The sequence below is a fragment of the Mya arenaria genome, chromosome 16 (genome assembly GCF_026914265.1).
Source record: "Mya arenaria isolate MELC-2E11 chromosome 16, ASM2691426v1".
NCBI lineage: Eukaryota > Metazoa > Mollusca > Bivalvia > Myida > Myidae > Mya > Mya arenaria.
In genome coordinates, this window is record NC_069137.1 from 15,475,257 (window position 1) to 15,494,579 (window position 19,323).

Consider the following 19,323-nt stretch of genomic DNA (forward strand, 5'->3'; position numbering starts at 1 on the left):
CATGCCATGTATTGACATTTGAACATGAAAAACTTTAAATGATCGCAGTTTTTGAAATACTGACCGGATAAATGTGTCCTTTGGAACATGTATCTGAAGCAAGCGTCTTTATTGATTAAAATCGTAAATAACCTGATCCCGATCGGAAAAACACTTTTATAATGGGTGTTCCATATTTAGGTACTGTTCCGATTTAGGTACTCGCCCAGTATATACACTTTATAGTAAGGTTTTTAACGGTGTTTAGTACGTGCTTATGTGGTGGTTAAAGGAGATAATAGTGTGTGAAAACTGGCTCTCTCAATATCGAAAACATGCAACAGATGCGAGGTGCCTGATCATGCAGTTAGAACTCAAGAACTGACATTTTGTGGTTTACCAGTATGCAAGAATTAGCAGTCGTGAAAATTATACTTTTGAATTCTTATAGTTTTGCTTGGCATCAAATTTTTTAACAAGCACTGCTATTTAAAATTCAGAATTTGAGCAAGCCCGAAAGACATTTTACCAGTGCAGGGCTTCAGGGCTTGTGCTTATATTGACCACTATAATTATACATTGACAGATATATTTTACGATTTTTGATATGGCAAATCATTCACGCACAAGTTATTTTGTATCGAATGTGGGTAGTTATTCCGATTGCATCTATAAAATATCTTAAAAACAAGAAATATTACCAGATAATGTTACTTAAATAATAGTTCCGTACACAAAAAAAACAAATATCCAACAAATTATTATGAGTTTGATGCATGTTTCTTCATTTCATACTGTCAAAACATAACAATATACAATACATGAATGACACCTGCAAGGCTGCGGTTCACAGTTTAACAACAATTGGAACACTTCAGCCATGGCCGAGTTGTAACGATTGTATATAAGAGGTCTTTCTCGAAGCTTGCCGAAGATGGTCAAGTTTTAAGCTTGGTACAATTGTTGTCTGTGTCGGTCAAGTTTCGTTTTGTTGGAAAGGTAAATCCTTTGTTTTAATGCATCTAATGCTTGTTTTGTGCAAAATATCTTTGCACTTGCACAGTAAAATATGAATATAAACCTTTATTATCTATTTCAAACCTAAAATGCTTCTCTAAATACAATTCAAAACCCCCCTGTTTTTGCACAAACCCGTATACAAGTTATGGATCGGAAGAATCCCATATAACATGTCTACTATTTTAGACTAGGCAAGAATCTGCATGTGCAGCCACAATCGATGCAGTATGATTTGTATATATATACATTGACAACACAAACATCAACAGAAAAATGCCCCAGATTTGAGTAAAACAAAAATTAATATCAATTTATTTCCTAAATCATGGTCTTAAATGTGCGGCAACATGTGCATGTTGTTTAAGTCAGAAGTCAATTTTACAGTCATTGTTGGAGTACGATTTATTAAAGTTCTATTGCATAACTGATCTGATTAAATTTATTGCCTTTCCTTTTAAAAAGGATGAATTCAGGTGTGAAATATAGAATATAAGTATATTATTATATTATTGCATAATACTAATACAGTTAAATGGAAACTATAAGCTTTCACCGATCTTTATCGTAATGTGAAAGAAAAAGTAAGATGTTAAAAGGCTGCCAAACCATGTTTTCAAATTTGTCTTTCTGTTAATCTTTGAAATTTAAATGGCTGTAACACAATTGTTTATTTTCAAAAAAAAACGATCCTATTATTGATTGTTAAAAGACCCATCCATTTCAGGAGATGTCGAAATATCGGAAGAATGAGAGCATGTGTTTCTTTTTCATATTTTCCACAGCAGTGGTCGAAATTAGCACAAGCCCGCAAGCCCTGCACTGGTAAAATGTCTTCCAGGCTTGCTCAAATTCTGAATTTTATATAGCAGGGCTTGTTCAAAAACATGATTCCATGCAATAGTATAAGAATTCGGGCTTGTTCATCCGAAAGTCTAATTTCAATGACTGCCACAGTAATAGCAGATCGAGATAGGACTCAGTACACATCCATGTACTCCTCATTTCTTTTGGAACTTTCAGGCCTTATGATATATGGATTTTGTCCAAGTGGCCTTTGGTTAAAAATGCTATTTCACAGACTGACTTCAGAAAACCTTCATTAGTAACTTTTGCCCGTTTTTTTTTAAATGCATGCTGTTTTGACAACATCTAGTTAATATGTTTATGGGGAAAGTAGATTCACGAAATTATTTAGACTACATTGATTCATTATGACTTACTTATTTGATAAGATAAGCTTGGGTCTAATTATGTAAACACATTGTCTGCTCATAAAGCACCAATCACACAGGGCAGTATTGGGAGCTATGCTAAAAAGCCTAGATGAAACACTTTGATACACAGCATTGATTAAGCATGTCATTTGTGTAAACCCAGATGATCATGTCATTAACTGGCGCGAGAAGTAAGTGGATTGAATAGTGGCTGTTTACATCAGACTGTTGTTGATATGTTTTCATTGTTCCAGCCTCATTTTATTGCAATTGCAGATGTTTTTGGCCAGAATCAACGCCCTTGCAGAAAAAAAGCCAACCAAAACTACCTTCAGACAGACACGGCTGAAATTGAGCTGAATTTGTGCTATATGCAGTATATCGATCAATACATAGGTATGATTTTGTCGTGATACATTAGCAGCATATTTGTGGACTTAGTCAGGGAATTGAATTTAGAAAAAAATACTGCTCACCCCTTTGTACAAAGTTTGTTAGAAAAATGTATGTACTTAAAAACAACAACAATGTTTTCTGTGTCATAATCAAAGCATAAGGTTTGTAAAAACAAAAAATGTTTTGAGTAGGTCTGATATGCAGTCTGCACAAAATATCTTGCCGATGTTCTCATCATTTTCTGTATTGAAGTCTAATTCTAGGTGGAGTTTCGTCTCCCAGTAACGGGAGTAACAGTGTTGAGTAACAGTTTCTTTGGACAGTTTGTTAATTTTGGCTGCTATGTCGGATTAGTTTGATCATCACCATCGGCCTTCGTAGATATTAAAAATCAATGCATAAAAAACTTTAAAAATATTATTGCTTGTCATGATGATGGACTGTGCCTCAAAATTGATATAAGTCAAATACTGCCGTCTAGAATCTGAGCACGAAATAACAGTCTACAACGTGTGAGTTGTGTATACGTCATCATTTTGTGTGTTTACAAGAAATGGAAAGTAAACAAATTGAAAGTTGTTCTTTTTCAAGAGTTTTCACTCGCATTTTTATACCCCCGACAAACGAAGTTTGAAGGGGGTATATTGGAGTCACCCTGTGGTCGGTTTGTCGGTCGGTCCTTTGCAATTTACCTTGTCTGGAGTATAACTTAAAAACTACTTGATATATAAATATTGCCCTTTATTTGTTTGTTTTTTGCTGTCAGTTTTTTTGTCTTTGTTTTTTTTTTTGGAGGTAAACTATACATTGCAAAAAGGAGACTCTAGACAAGTACACTTTTGATAGGCCAAAAAAGAACACTTTTTTAACATTCCATCTAGAAAAAGCAATATAAGTAAATGTGAATTTAAAATTTGGTGGCATGGCACAATATTTATCTCAGGTTTTACGATAAGTATCTCTTCTCCTTAAAGTCCCCCCACTTCTCCCTAATTTGACTGGTGGGAGAAGTGACTTCTCCCCAAAAATTCAGCCTTGTGAGAGCCCTGGTGATAACAACCCGAGATGGTAAAGAAAGTGTCTGAAGTGAAAATGAACAAGAAAGAAGAATTAAGAGCAATCGGTCGGGATATTACTACAATGTGTGCATGAACATGCATGTACTTTGATATCAATACAATGCATTGTTTTCCCATTTAAGAAAGCACCATGTTTTGGGCCCACCCTGCCCTTTTTAATTCCTGGCTAAAACACTATTTACTGGTTCCAGGTAATGGAGTGTTTGCTAGGCAAGAGCTCTTGAAGGGGCAGTTTATTCTCGAGTACAGAGGAGAACTATGTAAACAGCAGTCTGATGGTGATGAAATGTTCAAATACCATTTCAGACATAACAACAAGGAATACTGGTATGTATATATAGTTTTTGTGTAAGCTATAATTTTTGTAGTAATAAATTGCTATTTATTTTCTTTTATACACTACTTTTTTAGCTTGTCTTTTTGTCCATTGATAAATTCTGGATAGTGTGATGGCCTTGTGGTCGTACCAAAACTCTCTCTCAGATTACATGGTTACAGTTAAGTTTTGTTTTGTAAAACTATGCATTGACATAATATCTTGTCGTGTCTGGGTGGTAATTTTGGGTTAAAATTCAGCGCTATTCCCAGTGCAAAAAACATACATTTTCCCCATGACTGGAAAATATGTGTGGTTTATATTAAGAAAACAATATTAAGCAATGTCGGGTGCATTCTCCAAACAAAAAAAACATTATCAAAGTCAATAGTTTTCTTGGTTTCAATATTTTAAACTGAAGCATTGTTGTTCACAAAATAAAAAAAAATCTAATGACACCCAAAGTGGTGAAAAAAAACACATAGGAACATTAAACACATAGGGACATTAAACACATAGGGACATTTGTCATAATACATTTCCTTTCTTTGTAGTAATGTTATGTTTCAATTGTTTTAATAGCATCGATGCCTCAAAAGACACGTGTCTGGCATGCATGGTCAACGACTTGGACCGATACACAAAGCCTAATTGCAAAATGGTTAACGTTGTTGATGACAGACATCAACCAAGACTCTGTCTGTATGCAACTGAAATGATCAGCAAAGACACTGAATTGAGGTACGATTATGGTGTTGCTGATGTACCTTGGAGAAAGCGAAAGGTAAATAAAATGTTTTAATTTTCTCTTCTTTTTAATTGAAGTCAAAATACTGAATGCATTGTACTCAAACTCTGTTGGATGTTAAATAAAGTCTGACGGGTATTGCTTCTCACTTGGGTAAAATTTGTATTATTGATTTCCCCTATTGATACCCCAATTTGGTGTGAGCTTTATAACGTCACAAATTTTAATAATAGACCATCATACAACCTCAACCTCTAGTTTCGTTAAGTGTTGAATTATTTCTTTCATTGCTTGTTTTTATGAATTATTCCCTTTAAAACCTATAAAAACTTACGGATATACTACTATTTTGTCTTGATTGAAATGTATGTTATAATTTATTACATAGCCTATGGTGTAGATACAGACATGACTTAATCAATAATTGAATTCCTTGTAAATGAGATTGTTTTATTAGCAAGGTGCACACAATCAAAGCTATTTCATTCAAATGGACTTAACTTGAATCCGGACAACTATCGGCAACTTTATGATAGTAAGTTGAATCATAATGTTGACATCAATGTCTCTGCATTTACAAACTTGTATACCATATTTTGCAGAAAAATGATGTCAAGCCTGTGGTTTTTGAACAATTCAGTAATATCGAGATGTTCCTTGTTAATTGTTTTTGTTATTTGCATGGTTTTTTTGAATATGCAAAAGTGAGAACTACATATTCAGTGTACATGAAAAGTCTTTTAGCGTTCAAAAATATTGATTATTAAAACAATTGGTACTTACTGTTTCTAAGAAGCCTGTACATGGGATTTAATGTTTAATAAAAAAAAAATCATATTGCCTTAAAAAATTTAAAGCAAACAATTCTTTTTGTATTATTAAATACAGAGAGACAATTTTTTTCTGTCGTAGTTCGAATTTACACATGACATATGATATATAAAAGCCTGGCAATGTCATGTTCTCTGACTCATTTCATGTACACTGTATTTGCCTTACATTATTTTATTTTCCAACTTCATCTAAAAGTTATATGACTTAATTTTCCGCCCCACCATTTGAATATTCATAATTTTGTTCTCCATTTGAACAAGATTACGGAAAGCCCTGTCCTACTATTGCCGTAAAAATCCACAAAGTAATAAAAAAAATCTCAATAGTTTTTTTACTTTTTCAGTCTGTGTCTTGTTTTTTTGTTTGTTAGAATTTTGTGTTTAAAAGTTGTTCATCAGAACGTTTGTGGGAATCTTAAAACTGTTGAAATGAATAGTTTTTTCTAGGGATGCAAACGAATGGCAAAATTGATATTCGAATATTCGGTAATTCTTTTGATCGAATATTCGATCACAGGCAAGATTGTCTAAAAACTTCTATATTGCATCGATCATTTGCGTTCCAAATAATGACTTCCGGTATGACATTTGCCGAATAATTTTATTGATGTCGGATTGTATGACGTCGTTTGTAATACGTGTAGTGGCTTTATTGTGCAATTTCAAAATAACTTTGCATATGTTATCTAGAATTATACTAGTATGTCATATTGTTTCATTACAAAAACTACACCGATATATCAAAAGTCAAGGTCATGGCATCTTCACCGTTGCAAACGGTCTGGTTTCCGTCGACTTGTTATTATTTTGTACCCGTCTTTCGTTTGTTACTTGTTTTTGCACTAGGATGTTTTCCTTTCACAGGATTCCATAGATTTGTGGTAGTTCCCAAGTACGTAAGACTAACACTGCACAACTTGCACGACACTGTTTTCTTGTCTACAGACCGTGTGAAATAATTCCAAACTTCAGATGAAGCAGGCATTTTGTCGATTATTTTGTTTACGTGTATTTGTTATATTTATTTCCGAACAGTTCGAGAGAGCTTATTCACAAGGAATGATGGACATCAAATTTTATGCGCATTATATTCAGTGCGATTTTAGCTACATTGCTCAGTTTAATTGACATACAAAAGAAATATTTTGTGTTATTGCTGACATGACGAACCCTTAATTGGCATCGTTTAAAATAGGTTCCAATCCCCTTTCAACTTTATTTATTTCATTGCCGTTAATTGGCAGGGGACGGCACACGTAAAATTATTTGTTTATTTCGCCATGATGATGGGCCTAATTGACACTTGACGCGCCACTGTGTATTGTCTAGATGCTCGCGCCTCGATAATTGGTGACATGCATGGGTGTATTGACGAAACGAGGGTAAATTAGAGCGTTTTAATCTTTAAATATTAATGTTTAATAAATGTTCAAGATGGAACAAAATTTAGAAAAAAAGTAAAAAATAAACGAATATTCGAATACCGATTTTAATATTCGAATACCATTCTTTTGATCGAATATTCGAATATTCGTTTGCATCCCTTGTTTTTTCCATAATTAATTCATTATGTGATTGGCCTTTGTCAAGACCACACAATCATCTATACTGCAGTTCATCATTATGTAAAATTACCTCCAGCTCATTTATCCTAAGTGTGTTAGAATTGTACCTCAGAAGGTTTGTCATAATTTAAAATTGTAAAATGATTTTATGGCGCTTGATATACATGGTTGTGTGCTGAAGACAGATACTTTTATGATATCTCATAAATGATTATGAATCCCAATTGGGCTAATTAAAATCATCCGTGTGTCCTTTGTCCCTCCCAGTTGTGTCTGGACTGTTATGAAGTCATCTATGGACTGATTTTAAAATACTTTTGCAAATGTGTTATGCATACAAAGACGTCATGTTGTGTGCAAGGCCAATGTCCTTACCTCCAAGGTCAAAATTACACTATATAACCCGGACTGTATCCTCTTCATGTATAGACAGTTCTCAAAGTAATTTGCTGTTTTGCATACAAAGATGACATTCCACTTGCAGGACCCGTGTCCCTACCTCAAAGGTCACACTTATGGTTTGATTTCTATGAAATGCTGCGTTTAATGACATAGAGTATATCTGTTCATGTCCGAACTGTATCTTTCACATGTATGGAAATTTTGAAATTATTTGGCACACATGTTTAGTATACTTTAGGCATGTGTTACGTGCAAGGTTTGTGTTCTTACCTCCAGGGTCAAAGTCACACTTTGTGTTTGATCATTATAGATTGTTCAATATACATACCGTACATTGAGTATAGGTGGTCATATCCAGGCTGTAACCTTTTGATGTTTGGACAGATTTTAAAATAACTTTGCACATCTGTAAACCACATAAAGACAGCCTTTAAGACCTGTTTCCCTTTGTAAAAGATCCAGGTCACACTTGTCTATGTTTTATTACCTCACAAAGTATGCCAAAAGTTTTTAAATAATGGTGTGTTGCTGTGTGATAAATGACTGTATATAACTTTTTAAAATTTTAAAATGACCTTGCAACTCCTGAAACCCTGTCTTTGAACATAAGACAAATACTTCTCATGGCATTGTGACATGGCAGATGTGCGCATGGTATAGAATTTTGATACATTTCAGATGCTGTTAAAGATGGTCATACAGCTGCAGATACTACAGAGGTCACAGAAACATCTGAAGATGCCCTCGGTGAATCAGCAGAAGTCTTGGAACATGCTTATCATGGTAAACTTGAGTGCTATTTAGTTCATACTAATTGATTTAAGCCTGATTGTGTAAAAGCTAACAGCTTATTTTAAACACACTCCAGTCGGTTTTCTTGGTCAAACTCACCAGTACTGAGTGTAAATATGAGAGGAAACTAGAACATTTTCCTCACTGGGGATCAAACCTAGCACCTCTTGGCTGCGAGGCGGACACTATAACTCTGAGCCATCCTTACATTAATTGTGTTTATGATCTGAAACAGGTACATACATGTTTCTGTTGCATCTAGACAAGCATCGACTTTAAAGTACCTCATGATGTATGCTAAAAGTTTGTAATGAATTGTGTGTGTGTTGGAGTCAAACCTCAGAAAGTTTGTTAAGCTTAATTCAGTAAAACTTATGCTTGTTCTCAATCAACAGATTTATTCAGTCTGGGTTATTTAATCACTCATTGGGTGTCACCTTGGGGGACATTGTTTCTCGGAATGACAAACACATGTTGATTTATACATCTAGATCTTGTATGTTCGTAATTTGGCGATGTAAGCATCTAGTTAGTTAATAATTGCTTGTGTTATTTTTGTACCTGAATACCAGTATATATGTGTGAAGCTTTTAGCTTTAATGAGTTTGTAACAGAATACAATCAACTCAACTGTGTGTTTCAGATGCTGTAGGGAACAGTGGGACAGTTGCCCCATCCACAGTTGCCCCATCCACAGTTGTCTCTGAACATGCTGAAGGGCCGCCTCAAGGTAAATTGAATACAAAAACCAAGTTTCTTTACATAGTTATTTCTCACTGGTGACCACAATCTGTTGATGTTAATTACTTAAGACTATTTTTCTGTGATGAGGTACCTCATAAAGTAGACATAATGCTTGTAAAGATGAACATGGAATGTGTGTGTGTGTGTGTGTGTGTGTGTGTGTGTGTTGCTTACAAATGTTAGATATCTTGTCATCTATTAAAATCAGGCTTATTATACTCTTTAACATGTATTTGGACAAAGTATGCATAAAAATATTGGTGAAATGTGTGTGTTGAAATGAAGAACCTCTGTGAGAATTGGGTCATCTTGTGTCGGAAAACTTAATTGTTAGGTCACATAAGAAATAGCCTATTTATACCGTCTTAACCATTTTTTTTACCTTTCTTAAACATGGTGAGATTGCTTCCCTGTACAAATTCTTGGACAACTCTTATACTTGTTTAACATAATTGAATTGATCATCAGATTGGCAGATGTTTAAACCATACAGATGTAATTCAATCATACTTCATTTGAAAGTTTTCAAAAGACATATTTCTATGTTTTATTACCTCACAGAATATGCCAACAGCTTTAAACTAATGGTGTGTTACTGCTTGTCAAAATTGTAGCTCTGAGTGCTTGTATGGTAACTTAAAACTAAACTTACATCTCCTGAAACCTATGTTTGTGAACATAAGACAAATACTTTACTATCTCACAGCATTGTGACATGGCAGATGTGCGGGTGGTATAGAATTTTGATACATTTCAGATGCTGTTAAAGATGGTCATACAGCTGCAGATACTACAGAGGTCACAGAAACATCTGAAGATGCCCTCGGTGAATCAGCAGAAGTCTTGGAACATGCTTATCATGGTAAACTTGAGTGCTCATTAGTTTATACTACTTTATTTAAGCCTGATTGTGTAAAGCTAACAGCTTATTTTAAACACACTCCAGTCGGTTTCCTTAGTCAAATTCAGTACTAAGACAGTGTACATATGAGTGGAAACTAGAACATTTTCTGAGCGGGAATCAAACCTAGTGCTCACCTCTTGGTTGTGAGGAGGACACTCTACCTCTGAGCCATCCTGACATTAATTGAGCTTATGACTGAAACAGGTACATTCTTTTTTCTGTTGCACCTAGACCAGCACAGTCTTTAAAGTACCTCATGATGTATACTAAAAGTTTGTAATGAAATGTGTGTGTTGAAGTTAAACCTCAGAATGTTTTTTAAGCTTTATTTAGTAAAACTTATTCTTGTTCTTAAATTATTAGATTCATAGAGTCTGGGTTATTTTTTCACTTATTTGGTGTCACCTCAGGGACATTATTTCTCAGAACAACAAACAATTGTTGATTTATACATCCAGATATTGTATGTTTGTTATTTAGTGATCATACACTGATGTAAGCATCTAGTTAGTTTATAATTGCATGTGTTATTTTCATCCCCCCCCCCAGGTGGGCATATTAAATTGCACCGTCAGTCTGTCTGTCCGTCCGTCCGTCTCCGTAACTTTCCCTTGTATGGACAGATTTTAAAATAACTTGCCACATGTGTTCCACATACAAAGACGACGTGTGGCGTGCAAGACTCGTGTCCCTACCTCAAAGGTCAAGGTCACACTTAGTGTTTATTCACGATGGAGTGCTGCATATAAGGACATAGAGTATAGGTTGTCGTGTTCGGGCTGTAACTTTCTCTTGTATGGACAGATTTTAAAATAACTTGCCACATGTGTTCCACATACCAAGATGACGTGTCGCTTGCAAGACCCGTGTCCCTACCTCAAAGGTCAAGGTCACACTTAGTGTTTATTCACAATGGAGTGCTGCATATAAGGACATAGAGTATAGGTTGTCGTGTCAGGGCTGTTACTTTCCCTTGTATGGACAGATTTTAAAATCACTTGCTACATGTGTTCCACATACGAAGACGGCGTGTCGTGTGCAAGACCCGTGTCCCTACCTCTAAGGTGAAAGATACACAAGTGTTTATTCACAAGGGAATTCTGAATATAAGAACATAACAGTGTAGGTTGTCAAGTATGGGTGGTATTTTTTTATGTTCAGAGGCAATTTAAAATAACTTGCCATATGTATTTGACACGTAAAGGCAAGATCAACTTTTCATGTACTGACCTTGTTCGTAGGTCAATGTCACATTCGGGGGCATTCGTCACATACTGTGACAGCTCTTGTTTATACCTGAATACCAGTATATTTTTGTGAAGTTTTAAGCTTTAATGAGTTTGTAACAGTTTACATTCAACTTAAATTTGTGTTTCAGATGCTGTAGAAATCAGAGGGATAGTTTACCATCCACAGTTGTCTCTGAACATGCTGAAGGGCCGCCTCAAGGTAAATTGAATACGAAACCAACTTTCTTTGAGTAATTATTTGTCGCTGGTGATCACAGTCTGTTGATGTTCATAACTTAAAGACTTTTTCTGTCAAAAGGTACCTCATAAAGTAGACACAATGCTTATTAAGATATACCTTGGAATGTGTGTGTTTGTTTGTGTGTGTGTGTGTTCCTTACAAAATGTTATAAATTTTAAAATACCATCAGTTATACTGCGGTTTGATTACCTCACAAAGTATGCTAAAAGCTTCTCAAGATTTGTGTATTGCTCACTTGTTGTGTGTTCAACTTGTACCTCAGAATGTTTGTATGTAACTTAAAATTTATTTTAGGACATCTGACATATGTTGGTGTACATACAATCCTATCAGTTTTAGCATGTCTGTTTTTCAAAGAAAATATCACCATGGTGCCTGGTCAGCGGGGGAGTGAAAAATCTTCAAATAAAGTCACAACTCTTTGGGCAATCATGGCCCTCTTGTTAAAATATTAGCATATTTTCTTGGTTGAAACATTGATAATCATTTCATAATGAACAAAGGGAATGAAAACCAGGCAATATCTGAAGAGAATGATGAAGTTGATTCTGTAAAAGTGAAATGACCATGGAGAAAAAATAATGGAATTCAAGATCGAGATTAAATGTATAAGGTAACCGGAAAGGTCTTGTTTCCTTCACCGGTCAAACCTGAATGTGTCTGTTTTAAAAGCTTGTCAGAAAGACATACATCATTACATGTATCCCTGATACAGAATGAACCCACAACTGTTTGAGTGAAATACCTGCACATAGACTAGATAATTAACCTTGCTCTCAAGGAATCTTGTTTTGTCATTTCATTTTATTGATTAAGGATGTGTTCAGTGCACATATTATGAATAATGTTAGTTTCTTTCATGTACTACTATAAACAATAAAAACATTGGTGACTGCTTCGCCAATGGAAAGGGCTACAACAGACACCTTTCCATGGAGTTGTGAAACACTTCTACATCAGCTATAGGTGACTTGTGCTAAACTTTACCTATCCGGTATATAAAACAATGTTATGTACCGTAAGCATACTTAGTAATCTTAAGCAATTGTTTGCAGGACATGTTTTTCTATTTTTGTACATGTTTTTTTGCAGCAATGTTCAAGATTTGACCCAGGAGCAGCTACAGTATTATGGTTGATCAGAGTGAGAGGCATCTGCGGAAAATATTTGGAGGATATATTCTCTGCGAGAGACATATTGCATTCAAGCAGGAAGGAAGAAGCAAAAGTAAGGCATTTATGAGCTCAAAACAATTTCAGGAATAAATGCACTGTACTTTTATGGGTAATGTATGAACTTTAGGCCACACCAAATATTTGTTTATTTGTTCGATTGTGACCAAGAAATGTTGAAGCAAGGAGCGGGAGCAACAAAATTCATATTTCCCATTTCTTTCACAACCAGGAGTTGACAAAGCTGATTTTTTTTAATTGTATAATGCCGTAAATACATTCTTGAATTTTCCCTCCTAAGTACAAGTTAAAATAAAGAACAAACAACACAAAAAGTATGCACATTATTATTCCTTGTATTTTAATATCTTTTACACCTAAACACCAGTAGAGTAAAATAACTTTTTGCATTAAAACCTTATCTTTTGAATGAGGAAACCAGAATTCTTATACTTCTGCTTGGCAATACAATTTTAAACAAGCCCTGCTGTATAAAACCCAGGATCTAAGCCAGCCCGGAACGTTTTTTACGAGTGCGGCGCTTGTGCTAATTTCAACCACAAGTGAACAATATGCTTGGTCCAAAATGGTCAGCAAACAGTACCATTAACCCTACAGAATTATCAGGAGCTCTGCACTTGTTATTTAACTTTTTATGGTATTCTGCATCATAATGTTGTTTGGAAATATGGTTTTCATTATTCAACAATATTTATATATAGAGAAGAGATTTCCAAAATTACTAGAAAACTGGCGCCAGTTTTTTAGAATGACTATTTAATGCTATTACAGTTCTGTTTGCCCATGACTTCAACCCAACCCTCTATAACACAGGTATATAATATAGACTGAACCGAGAATGTTGCAGTTTGAAACACTTTCAATGCATTTCAGATGCTGTTAAGACGATTATACAGTTGCAGAAACAACAGAGATCTCAGAACCATCTCAAGATGCTCTTGGTGCATCAACAGAAGATCAGAAGTGGACCATGCCTATCTTGGTAAACTGCAGGCTTAATTGAGCATTTTATCTGTAAATAGGTACATACTTTTTCCTGTTGCACCTAGACATGCATTGACTTTAGTACCTCATGATGTATGCTAAAAGTGTGTAATGAATTGTGTGTGTCGAAGTTTAACCGCAGATGTTTGTTCACCTTGATTTATTGTTGCCCAAAATGACAACACTTCTTGATTAATACATTTAGATCTAATAATTTTTGTAACAGTTATAATTTATGTATCCAGTAAGTTAATAATTGCATGTGTTAATTTTGTACCTGAATACCAGTAAGCTTTCATAATATTGTAGCAGTTGACATTCAACTTAACTGTGTGTTTCAGATGCTACAGGGAACAATGGTACAGTTGCCCCATCCACTGTCATCTCTGAACATGCTGAAGGGCTGCCTGAAGGTAAATTCATGTTTGTATGTTGCTTGCAGATGTAGACTTATCTTGTTTCTCATTAAAAGTGTTCGCTTAAAAATAAGAGTTTTATTTATGATCCAATAGATTTGCAGCAATGTTGCTGTCTGTTATATAGACAAAGTATGCTTCCAGTTACTGATGAAATGTGGGTGTTGAAATGAAGCACCTCAGTGTGCACTGGGTCATCTTTTGTCGAAAAACTAACTTGTTAGGTCACTTAAAAAAGCCCTGTTATACTCAAGAGACCATTTTGGCACTGTCTTGATAAATCTGGTCATAATGTTTTCCTTGACAACATCTTGGACAAATTTGATACTTGTTTTCCATTGTTTAGACAACACAGCTCAAATGCAATCATATTTGTTTTAAAGGCTTTCTAAAGACAAGTCTCTATGAGTTTTTTTACCTCCTAAAGTATGCAAAAAGCTTTCTAAAATTGGTGTGTTGCTGTTTGTTAAAATTCTACCTCTGAATGCTTGTATACAACTTAAAGTTGTGTACATGAGGCAAATATTTTATATCTCACAAATGATGTTGCAATCATGAAATGTTATACATTTTTGCCGATTTTGTGATTTTTTAATCCACTTGTGGAATGGTGAGACCAACATTCACATGATCATTTAGAGTTTCAAGCTCTAGTTCCAATTTCCTCAAACCAGTTTGCACATATCTTCGAACTCTTCTGTTGCTCATAACATTGGTAGTTATATATATGATTTAAAGTGTAACGATATTCCTGGCTTGGTGATTTATTCATGTTATTTAACCTTTATCTTTTGTCCAGCTTAAATCCTCTCTTGCATTTCAGCCAGGAACTTTCAGCGTTTAACAGAGGAGCAAGGCCAACTCCTAAGAAAATGTCGAAGTGTTCAACATTACTATGAGACGGGAACTGAAGATGATAGACTGTATTAATTCAATCAAAAGCCACAAGTGTTTGAATTCTCTGAAGTGGAATTAAATAAAAAAACACATTACACAGTTGGATAACGACAGATTGCACACTGAAACAATAATAAGTGTTCAAAGTGCTAGTACATCTTGTACATAGTGTCAAGGTGTCCAAGCATGTCTCTGTAAGCCAATGGTTCACTGCATATGAGGTTAATTTATATTTTACAGTGGATTGCAGCAAAAGGCCAGAGGAAAATATGTTTTGATACTCGTCCGTATTTTGAAGAAGAAAAATGGGGCTGAATGGCATGTTTATTTTTTTATTTGACGGGCGGGCTGGGATGAGAATCTAAAATATTTTTTCTCTGGCTTAAGGCTTTATTCTTAGTATGTATCTATTATTTCATCATGATGAAGTCATCGTTACTATTCTACATTGTTAAAAATTAGATTCAATCATTTTTAGATTTCCGGAGGTTTTGAAGAGCATATTTTTAGCAGCCAATGGGATCATAAGCACATTTCGAGTGTTACATGACCCAGCCTTTTTATCAAAAGTTGCTCAGAGTTCATTTTTGCGTGTCAGAGTAAAAGGCCTTGGAAACTTCAAAATGGCTGAAAAGGCTTGTCCAAGCACTTTATTTTCGCTTGCACTGTTTATCATCTAGGTTAATAAATATAATTTCAGTTGATTTGCAGAAAGTTTACCAGGATAAGAATTTGTCGATTGTTTCTATACAATAATAATTTCAATAAATTAACTTTATTTTCAAACAGTTTTGACACAATGACCACAATGAATTTATATTTTGTCACAACTAAAACTGGTACCAAGGTCTACTGCATTGTAAATGAAAAATAGAAGATATGTGTTGACATACGCTCGAACAACAATTTAACAAAATGGGTATGTCATGTACAACACTGATACAATGTTCTCAGTAGTGGTGACATTATGTCATAATAATTTTTGTCACAAATAGATTTTTAGAGTTGCCGATTGTTTTATTCAAACAGTAATTTCTCATTTGAATTTTATGGAGAAGTGTATTTTAATTATACACATTCACAGTTAATGTGTAATTTCATGGTGTCAGTCATTGGTTTGCAGTTCATGTTACTTTGTAGTTTCTCACTTGTATTTTGTGACATATTCTTAACATGTAAAGATGGCAAATGTATGTGATGAATGTGAGAGATTAACATTGTTCATTGCACAATGTATTCACATATGTGCTTGTTAACCTCGTTCACTATTTTATTTCCCTCTGCATGTAACCAAAAATGACTTGTATATAAAATGTCCATGATTTATTTAAAATTCCATAATCATGGCAACTCGACTCAGTCTCTGCAATATTCAAGTGTAGATCAAGGGGCAATCCCCTGGCATTATTAATTATTAAAATATTTAATTTTACTCGTTTTAATCTTCGAAAAAAGGTGAGGGCTCGCTCCACGGCGCTTCTTGTTTGTTTGTTTTTAGATTATTTTTGCTCTGAAGCAAAATTATGACCCCCAATTCTTTTGCTTATATTTTTTAATGAAATGTATAAAATACATGTACTTAAACGTGAAATAAATTTGCCTTAAAAGGATGCTTTGTTTTACACTGATGGTGAACAAAAAGTTCCTTCACGGAGTTCCACCTACAGAATGGAATGTATACAATGTATTGAGCGATCTATATAATGGACTTGAGGAACAAAATACTACGTCATTATCTTGATGAAACCCTGAAGTGGCTTTAAGGGGGACAGGGAACCCGCTGCTGGGAATTGGCTCTTTGTGCTCTAAATGGTAGCCAAAAAGTTATACTATAAGCCAGTGGCCAACACAGTTCGGGTAACCGTTTAATATTGTGGTCAGTTTGAAACGTTACGTGTGAAATAATGAAGATTTACATTAACAAGAGGACACATTTCAAAACCAAAATAAATTTAGACGTTTTTATGAAGTATATTTTTACTCTAGCACCGCTTATTAGCAGCCAACCTACAAGTCCGAGTTTCCGAATGACAAATATGTCAAATTCTCTTACTCAGTTATTTCCCTTGACAATTATATCATATTTCTTTTGCATCATCGCTTTTAGATTTGACAGCCAACAAATTATACGCAAGGTGAATAATAAGATTAAAATAAGCTCCATGGTTACACATAGGTATAAATAAAGGAAGAAACATAAACTTAGGCAAAACTATGCAGTTATCATTTTTAGTTTTAATTTTATTTCCGTCGGCTGGGTTTGGTTAGAATAAGGCAAAAGCCGATCAAGGGTTAAGTACAAAGCTCGTCTTTTTTGTTAATTGTGATTAAGTTGATGAAAGAAACACCACTGGAACACGTGTTACATGTCTATCCGGACAGGTGAACAGTTGGTTAAATCGAAGTCTCGATGTCAAAGTAGTCTGATAGTCCGCCGATACAAAAGAGAAAACGATTTTAGACTCCTGGCGTCTATCATGTACCATTCCAAATGACATTAATGGTGCCGCTTGTTTTTACAATTTGGTTACGAGGTTGTGCGTACGCAAACTAATTAAACCCCAGTAAAATTACATTTTGCTGACGTTCCAAAGTTTTAACCCAACAATCCTTGATAAACAGTTCCCTAGTATTATACATTATATATGTTGTGTGTCGTCTGTGCATGTTTGTGTTGTTTTTCTGTGTTTCTGGCTTTAACCCTATGTCATTATGTTTTAACTTTCGACTACTGAACTTGTATCTGTACTTTCAAGTCAGTATTAAGATACATTAATGTAGAAATGTTTGCTATGCACCTTTTAAGTCTCAAAATGCGTTTGATATAAGAGCAATAATCAACGATATCACGGCATTGTTCACAGGTTTGAAGTATTAGTTTAGTTTATTTACTTATTTTTTTTGCAACGATTGTGAAACAAAGTTGTTACGATTAATCACTCAAGTTGTTACGCGATAGTGTGGTGTTGTGTTGTGCGGGAAACCTGAGTGCCAAGAGAAATACCACTAGTCCAGCTTGGTGACCACAAACTAAACCAACATGCGCCCAGGCTGGGAACCAAACCCGGGAGTGCGTTAACCGAACAACCTTAAAGGCCTAGTTTAAGCCTTCTATAAGTGCCCCCCCCCCCCCCCAAGTACCCAACTTCTGTTAATTGATCTTAATCTTAATGCCTAATTGGCTTATCAGATCTCCAATCTGAGTATCCTGTTGCGCAGTTTTCATTGTTTTATTATAAAAATTGACCCTAAATAGCCCTGAGCCAATAAACCAATGCACATGATATTGGCCCCTACTGTGGAACCAGTGTGATAAGCAGGAGATGCACAGCATGGGATTATCATGCCAAAGATTCCTTAAACTAGGCCTTTAAGAGCTAAAGAAAGCGGATTCTGACTGGCGCGGTTACACCGCCTCATACGACAGTAACTGGAACAAATCATACACCATGATTGAATTTTGACAAGTTTCCGTGACAGGAAACAAAACAACGCAGTCTGTTTAAATTTCATGGTGTGCGCTCTACCCACCCTCCGGGGCAAAACACGGATAGGTGCAAATATTTTTAGAGTCATCAAACAATTCTGAAAATAATGAAGCGGGAAGAAAAATGCCGTGTACAATAATGTGTCAAATGCAGCATAATACTTGTTCAAAGTCGTTAATGCCACACACAAAGTACACGAACGCAAAATGTTATGGTTAGATGACATGAAGTAAAATCTGTATGATAAGGAATGGGCGGAGCTTACGAATGCTAAATAAATAATAATAATAAGAAGAAGAAGGAAACAAAAGGCCCAAGAGGGATAGATTGGGGTTTGCTCTGGAGGAAGAACACTTGAGGTAAAATTCTCCTAGGGGTTAAAACTTCATGATGAGTGCTAGTAAACTCGAGAATTAATGTATGATTTAACACAACGATATTTTACCTCGGTGAGTAAACACGTATTCACTGATCATCAACGTTATGAGTTAAAACAAGTATTCACTAATCATCAACATTATGAGGCAGTTGTGTGTAATATGCAAACGAGGAGATGACAGACACATGTCATACCATATATGGAGATGCCTCTAAATGATGTTGAAAAGTTGAAGAACAAACTATTGATGTTATTTGAATTCTCGACAGCAATTTACAATATATGCCACATTTACGATATTAATTTGAAAGATGGTTGCTCTATCTTCAACAGAAAGGGCAGACCTCGGTACGTCGGTGTAGCTCTATATAACTCACAAGTATATATAAACGCGTATGTGTGTGTGTGTGTGTGTGTGTGTGTGTGTGTGTGTGTGTGTGTGTGTGTGTGTGTGTGTGTGTGTGTGTGTGTGTGTGTGTGTGT

At 35.1% G+C, this 19,323-nt stretch overlaps 1 protein-coding gene across 1 annotated transcript; it reads left to right on the forward strand.

The window, feature by feature from the left end:
* Positions 1–7,616: 7,616 nt before the first annotated feature.
* Positions 7,617–16,574, forward strand: LOC128221435 (uncharacterized). The gene is made up of 9 exons (XM_052930044.1): positions 7,617–7,668; positions 8,231–8,335; positions 8,988–9,074; positions 9,846–9,950; positions 11,371–11,441; positions 12,576–12,710; positions 13,550–13,658; positions 14,002–14,073; positions 14,900–16,574. The coding sequence occupies exons 1-9, from the start codon at positions 7,617–7,619 to the stop codon at positions 15,004–15,006; spliced, it is 843 nt and encodes a 280-aa protein (XP_052786004.1). The 3' UTR covers positions 15,007–16,574.
* The last annotated feature ends 2,749 nt before the right edge of the window (positions 16,575–19,323 follow it).

Coding starts and splice junctions, on each gene's coding strand:
- LOC128221435 (XM_052930044.1), top strand. CDS start 7,617: ATGACATTCCACTTGCAGGACCCGTGTCCCTACCTCAAAGGTCACACT. Junction 9,075..9,845: donor TGCTGAAGGGCCGCCTCAAG/GTAAATTGAATA, acceptor GATACATTTCAG/ATGCTGTTAAAGATGGTCAT. Junction 14,074..14,899: donor TGCTGAAGGGCTGCCTGAAG/GTAAATTCATGT, acceptor CTTGCATTTCAG/CCAGGAACTTTCAGCGTTTA.